The sequence below is a fragment of the Trachypithecus francoisi genome, unplaced genomic scaffold, assembly GCF_009764315.1.
Source record: "Trachypithecus francoisi isolate TF-2019V2 unplaced genomic scaffold, Tfra_2.0 Lachesis_group11, whole genome shotgun sequence".
In the NCBI taxonomy this organism is placed as follows: Eukaryota; Metazoa; Chordata; class Mammalia; order Primates; family Cercopithecidae; genus Trachypithecus; species Trachypithecus francoisi.
In genome coordinates, this window is record NW_022681456.1 from 81,056,038 (window position 1) to 81,063,252 (window position 7,215).

At 49.1% G+C, this 7,215-nt stretch overlaps 1 protein-coding gene across 1 annotated transcript; it reads right to left on the reverse strand.

Annotated features, from left to right (window-relative positions):
* Positions 1-90: 90 nt before the first annotated feature.
* PFDN5 (prefoldin subunit 5) lies at positions 91-5,027 on the reverse strand. The gene is made up of 6 exons (XM_033221918.1): positions 4,685-5,027; positions 4,382-4,484; positions 4,047-4,078; positions 2,135-2,209; positions 1,909-2,014; positions 91-272 (listed from the first exon to the last, which is right to left on the reverse strand). The coding sequence occupies exons 1-6, from the start codon at positions 4,754-4,756 to the stop codon at positions 196-198; spliced, it is 465 nt and encodes a 154-aa protein (XP_033077809.1). The 5' UTR covers positions 4,757-5,027; the 3' UTR covers positions 91-195.
* Positions 5,028-7,215: the final 2,188 nt, after the last annotated feature.

The following is a 7,215-nucleotide window of genomic DNA, read 5'->3' on the forward strand; positions in this document are numbered from 1 at the left end:
TGTGCATCAGGCTCTGGGGCGGGGCCCACACTCTCGACCACCCCCCCATCTCATCACCAGTCCCTTGCTTAATCCAAGAAAAGACCAACATTCTGCCCAGCTGGCACATTTATTGGCATTAAACACAAGACCCTTCCCAGCACCAGGAAGCCATGCCCAAAGCCGGGTCCCTCTGCCCCATTTCTGCAAAAACTCTCAGGCCTTAGCAGTAGCCTGAGCTGCTCCCAGGGCTGTCAGCTGCTGAATCTTCTGACTCATCATTTCCATGACAGCTGTGGAAAAAAAGAAGCGTCAAAGGTTAGGAGCAAAAAGGAGAACCTAGAGTTAAAGAGAAGTTACAGGCAAGTTTAAGGACAGGTGGACAACTAACTACAGTTTGTTAATAAAACTTTTTTTTTTTTTTTGAGACAGAGTCTTGCTCTGTCGCCTAGGCTGGAGTGCAGTGGCCGGATCTTGGCTCACTGCAAGTCGGGTTTACGCCATTCTCCTGCCTCAGCCTCCCGAGTAGCTGGGACTACAGGCGCCTGCCACCTCGCCCGGCTAGTTTTTTTGTATTTTTTTTTTTTTTTTTTTTTGAGACGGAGTCTCGCTCTGTCGCCCAGGCTGGAGTGCAGTGGCCGGATCTCAGCTCACTGCAAGCTCCGCCTCCCGGGTTTACGCCATTCTCTCGCCTCAGCCTCCCGAGTAGCTGGGACTACAGGCGCCCGCCATCTCGCCCGGCTAATTTTTTGTATATTTTAGTAGAGACGGGGTTTCACCGTGTTAGCCAGGATGGTTTTTTGTATTTTTTTAATAGAGACGGGGTTTCACCGTGTTGGCCAGGATGGTCTCGATCTCCTGACCTCGTGATCCACCCGTCTTGGCCTCCCAAAGTGCTGGGATTACAGGCTTGAGCCACTGTGCCCAGCCAACTTTTTTGTTTGAGATGGAATCTTGCTCTTGTCACCCAGGCTGGAGTGCAGTGGCGTGACCTTGGCTCACTGCAACCTCCGCCTCCGGGGTTCAAGCGATTCTCCTGCCTCATCCTCCCGAATAGCTGGGATTACAGGCATGCACCACCATGCCCAGGTTAACTTTGTATTTTTAGTAGAGACGGGGTTTCACCATGGTGGCCAGGCTGGTCTTGAACTCCTGACCTCAGGTGATCCACCTGCCTCGGCTTCCCAAAGCGCTGAGATTACAGGTGTCAGCCACCGCGTCTGGCACTGTTAATAAAACTCCTCAGTGATCCACTGTGGGGTCGCTAACACAAATTTAGGGTCTACAATGCATCAATCAATATGTTAACCACAGCTGGGTGTGGTGAGAATGAGACTGTCTCGGGAAAAAAACCCCTGCTAATCAGAGATATAAAAACGAACACACTTGGTATTAAATGAGTCTGACATAATCAGAAAACTATAATGTGGAAAGATTTTTACCTCTGGAACACTGGTTCTGAATCCTGATTGTAACAGAGGGGAGCTTTTTACAAAAACAAAGAAAACAGACCTTGGTACAACTTCCCCTCCCTTGACTTCCAAGTTGATTTAGTCAATCTGGAATGGACCCAGGCTTTCTTTTTAAACTTCCTGAGTGATTCTCATGTGCAGTCAGGGTTATAATTGCTGGTATTTAGTTCATTTGGATCATGATTCCTTCCTGTGTGTTCATCTCATTCCCCCATTCCATCCTCATTAAATAGGAGCTCCACCAAAGCACAAACATGATTTCCTTCCTCTAAATTTCTCAAACACTCAACCCAGGAATCTACAGATAGTGATTATGCAATACACAGATTCTAAAGATTTCAAAGAGAAACTAAGATGTAGTTTTACTCCAGCAAAGGGGACACCCCCGTGGTTCACTCTGCAATCCATGTTATCATGGAGACAGAGAGGGTCAACAGGTGCCCCAGGAAAAACTTACCCTGTTTCATGGCATGCTTCTCCTGAAGAGCTGGTTGGATTTTCTCCATCTGTTTGGTTAGAAAATCTATCTTCCTCTTGAAGAAGTCCTTGGCATCCTCAGCTGTCTACAAGATCAGAGGTGAATGAGGGGCTAAAAGGAGACTCCCTCTGGCCATGTTGCACTCTAGAGCTTCCCCTAAATTTCCCTTCCCTGTTCAGAGGGGCATCCACACGCTCTCACTCACCTTCTCTACATAGTATCCAGTTCCCACATCGATGAGCACATGTTCCACATCATGCAGCTTCCCAGGGACATACATCTGAGAAGCAAGTATTAAGGCAAAAAGTAGCCCAGCATGAGCCATGATTCCGCCAGCCAGCCTGCTTGGCCTCCAAAGACCCTTTTCCAAAAAGCTTCAAGGGATAAGGACTGAATAATCTGTAGGCCTCAGAACAATAACTCCAAATGGAAAGAAGACAGAGAAGTTGGTTCTTTAAGGAGAAAATGATGTATGCTGGAACACCCTCTTGTTCTGCCTCATCCCATCTCTCACCCTCTAAGCAGTTCTTGCGATTCTTCTCATTGGCCCTATCAGAAAGACTATATATAATGTTTTCCTACTGTTGTAGAGTACTATAAGTGGAAAGCCAGCCTCATTTCCCTTAACACCCTCAATCATGAAGTAGATAATTCCTACCGAAGTTAATTTTTTGTTTGTTTGTTTTTTGAGACAGAGTCTTTGCTCTGTCGCCCAGGCTGGAGTGCAGTGGCACGCTATTGGCTCACTGCAACCTCCGCCTCCCGGGTTAAAGTGATTCTTCTGTATCAGCCTCTGGAGTAGTTGGGATCACAAGTGTGTGCCACCACGCCCGGCTAATTTTTGTATATTTAGTAGAGACGGGGATTCACCATGTCAGCCAGACTGATCTTGAACTCCTGACCTCAGGTGATCTGCCAGCCTTGGCCTCCCAAAGTGCTGGGGATTACAGGCGTGAGCAACCATGCCTGGCTAATTTTTTTTTTTAACCATTCCCTACTACACTACTATTCCTGTGCTCCTTTTAGCCTGTCAGTTCTCAGACTACAGATTAAAGGTGCCCTACTGCCATAACTTGCTCATTCAAGTAAAACACTGAACAAGTGGACACAATCCAGGTTTCTTAGTGACAGTTTAGAAATGAGCCACAATGAGGCCGGGCGCGGGGGCTCAAGCCTGTAATCCCAGCACTTTGGGAGGCCGAGACGGGCGGATCATGAGGTCAGGAGATGGAGACCATCCTGGCTAACACGGTGAAACCCTGTCTCAAATAAAAAAGACAAAAAAAACTAGCCGGGCGAGGTGGCGGGCGCCTGTAGTCCCAGCTACTCGGGAGACTGAGGCAGGAGAATGGAGTAAACCCGGAAGGCGGAGCTTGCAGTGAGCTGAGATCCGGCCATCGCACTCCAGCCCAGGTGACAGAGAGAAAAAAAAAAAAAAATGAGCCACAATTAACAGAGCCAACCTCCCTGTTCCTATATCCTCCTATTTTTGTCTATTGCCTGTATCTTCTAAGATATTAGCAAAGTGTAAACCACCAGGTTTATCTCCATATTAATGTTCTCAAATAGCAAAGGGAAATATTACATCTCAACTATACATACTCCTTGGTGTTCACAAGGCATTAGCTGGATGTTGGTGTGAAGTTAGATAAAAAGAGCTACAAAGTGTGAAATAAGAGTACTCTTGGCCAGGGGCAGTGGCTCACGCCTGTAATCCTAGCACTTTGGGAGGCCAAGGCAGGCAGATTACGAGGTCAGGAGTTCTAGACTAGCCTGGCCAATATGGTGAAACCCCATCCCTACTACTAATACAAAAATTAGCCGGTCGTGGTGGCGCGTGCCCACAGTCCCAGCTACTCGGGAGACTGAGGCAGAAGAATCTCTTGAACCCGGGAGGCGGAGGTTACAGTGAGCCGAGATCACACCACTGCACTCCAGTCTGGGCGAGAGCAAGATTCTGTCTTAAAAATAAAAAGAAAAAGGTGTTATCAAAATCATTGTGGGGAGAGAATAATCTGAAGTACTGAAGTAATCAAAACAATCCCCCTCCCCGCTTTTTGGGGGAGTGGGGGAGAAAGGGAGAAGGCAGCAGGTAGCCGTTCCTGTGGAAAGGATACAGAACTCGTCAGTGGGACAAGTAATTCTTTCCCTGTGAAAGCAATGAAGACAAACACCTGGGGAAGGTTAGCGGCTCCAAATTGGTAAGACGTTAAAGAGAGTTCCAAGAGGGCACAGCACCCACAGACAGTGTGAAAAGAACGGAAACGGGGCAATAGAAGCAGAGGAATGTCCTGTACATTTCAATTCTAGGTAGGCAACATGCAAAGGGTTCATGAAGCAGTATACGATATGTAATGGATTTTCTCGTTTCAGGTAAGAAAAACTGGATTAGGAGGTGGGACGAGAGAAGCAGGCTTGCACTTTAGGTTGCCCTCACCCCCCTACCCCATACCCTCGTTGCTCTTGTTCAGCACGTTCAGACAGTCCTTGGCTTCCACATACTTGGTCTGTACCACTTTCAGCTGGGCAATGGACGTGGACAAGAACTCCACTTCCTACAGAGGACGGGTATAGCGGGTCAATGAGAGGGCTATGGGGAAAAGGGAGAGCGGCCGGGGAGGGGGCGGGTCCTGGGACCGGATAGAGGTTTCGCCTGGGAAAGGTAGGCTCCCAACTTGGGACCGGGCGCCAGGAAGTACGCGTGGGCAGAGGGGATGTAGAGCGGGAAAGAGGTTCCTATGGGGCCCGTCACTACCTGGTCCAGCTGGTTCTTGAGCATTTCTAGCTGCGGCAGATTCAACTCCGTGATGTTAATAGACTGCGCCATGTTGGGAAGGAGGACTAACAAAGAGGAAGTCCCTCGGCTAGCAACGCTCTAGCCGTCCTCTGCGCGTCTCGATGGCGCCAGGAGGCCTCGCTGCGCCATACAGCTCTATGATCCTCCGTCCCGGAAGGGAAGGAGGGGCTTGAACCTCTCAGAGGCTGATCTGTGAGTTATTTTCATAAAATATCCTAAGCCTAGTACAGTAAAGTAGCAGCAAACAGGACTCCTGCCCATAAGGAACTGCAAAATCTTAAAGTTCTCACGACACAACCACGATATTACAAAGCAGTGTATGCTACTCCACGTGGATGGTATAAGCTACTAGAAAGCAGGCTGGGTTGCTATGGTGACGGCTCCTGGGGCCTCGCCCTGCCCCTCTCTACCCCATCTGCTTGTGCTGCCTACTGGTACCCCGCCAGGTCCGATTTCAAATGTTCCTCCCCGCACAGCACGAAAATGGCAGGAAAATTCTAAACTATTTTTCCCAGATGGCCTCTGAGGCCGAAAGGCAGGAAACAACAACAACAACAAAAAAAATCCCTTGTCAGACCGTTCTGAATTGTCCTTGAAAAAATCAGGCATTAGACTGAAAGCTTGTTGAAGGCAGGAACCAACCATGTTCTCATCACTGAACCAATTCTTCCCCTCTCGCTATGACCATCTTCCCCCAGCAGGAAGCAGGCTAACACGTAGTAGAATCTGAAAAAGGGTTTATAACCCGTTGCCAGTGAATTGGTGGGAGAACAGCAAAGAAGCACCATTGTCAACACATAGAGCACAAATTAATCAATAAAATGTTTTGGCCGGGCATGGTGGCTCATTCCTGCAATCCCAGCACTTTGGGAGGCCGAGAAGGGCAGATCACTTGAGCCCAGGAGTTTGAGGCCAGCCTGGGCAACACGGCGACACCCCGTCCCTACAAAAAATACAAAAGTTAGCCGGGCTGGTGGCATATGCCTATAGTCCCAGCTACACGGGAGGCTGAGGTGGGAGGATTACTTGAGCTGCAGAGTTGGAGGCTGTAGTAGGCTGTGATTGTGCACTCTAGCAACAGAGCTAGACTCTGTCTCTTAAAAAAAAAAAAAAAGACCTGGCGCAGTGGCTCACGCCTGTAATCCCAGCACTTTGGGAGGCCGAGGCAGGCAGATCATGAGGTCAGGAGATCAAGACCATCCTGGCTAACACGGTGAAACCCCATCTCTAATAAAAATACAAAAAATTAGCTAGGCATGGTGGCGAGCACCTGTAGTCCCAGCTACTCGGTAGGCTGAGGCAGAATGGCGTGAACCCGGGAGGCGGAGCTTGCAGTGAGCTGAGATGTGCCACTGCACTCCAGCCTGGGCAACAGAGCCAGACTGTCTCAAAAAAAAAAAAAAAAAGTTTTACCATGTGCTATATGTGAGGAATACGTGAGAGTAAGATATTTGCTTCCCTTGAGCTTAACAACTGAAGAGAAAAACCACACTAGAACTTCACAGATCCACACTCTACTGCTAAAGTTACACATTGGTAAGTGTAACAGGTGTACATGGGCAGACAGCAGTAGCCTTTAACATCTACTTAGGAGGGAGACAGGGCAACTGAGGCATTAAAACTAGTGCCATGGCTGGGCATGGTGACTCACACCTGTAATCCCAGCACTTTTGGAAGGCTGAGAAGGGCGGATCACAAGGTCAGGAGTTTGAGACCAGCCTGGCCAATATGGTGAAACCCTGCCTCTACTAAAAATACAAAAATTAGTGGGACGTGGTGGCATGTGCCTGTAGTCCCAGCTACTCGGGAGGCTGAAGCAGGAGAATCGCTTGAACCCGGCAGGCAGAGGTTGCAGTGAGCCAAGATTGTGCCACTGCACTCCAGCCTGGGCAACAGAGCAAGACTGTCTCAAAAAAAACAACAAAAAAAAGCGGCCAGGCGCGGTGGCTCAAGCCTGTAATCCCAGCACTTTGGGAGGCCGAGACGGGCGAATCACGAGGTCAGGAGATCGAGACCATCCTGGCGAACACGGTGAAACCCCGTCTCTACTAAAAAAATACAAAAAATTAGCCGGGCGAGATGGCGGGCGCCTGTAGTCCCAGCTACTCGGGAGGCTGAGGCGAGAGAATGGCGTCAACCCGGGAGGCGGAGCTTGCAGTGAGCTGAGATCCGGCCACTGCACTCCAGCCTGGGCGACAGAGCGAGACTCCGTCTCAACAAAAAAAAAAACAAAAAAAAAACAAAAAAAAAAACACAACACTAGTGCCACTCCAAGGATACCTGATGCAGGAAGAAAGGATGGACAGATGGTACCTGGCCAAAACACTCTTAACGGGTCTATCACTACCCTTCATTGGGCCTGTCTCTACTTAGCATTTTGATGCCCCTTTCTCCTCCAGATTTGTCTGCTGAGGCCCAGCCAGGCCCAGCAGGCTTTGTCCTGTGTCTTTGTCTTTCTTCCCCAGGCACTCAAACTTGATCTCCTGTAA

Excerpts from the sequence above, each read along its gene's own strand:
- PFDN5 (XM_033221918.1), bottom strand. The coding sequence starts at position 4,756 with ATGGCGCAGTCTATTAACATCACGGAGTTGAATCTGCCGCAGCTAGAA. Across the intron at positions 2,210-4,046 it reads TTGTCCCACTGACGAGTTCT|ATGTATGTCCCTGGGAAGCT; the intron begins GTATCCTTTCCA and ends CTTGCTTCTCAG. Across the intron at positions 273-1,908 it reads GAAGCATGCCATGAAACAGG|CTGTCATGGAAATGATGAGT; the intron begins GTAAGTTTTTCC and ends TTTTTTCCACAG.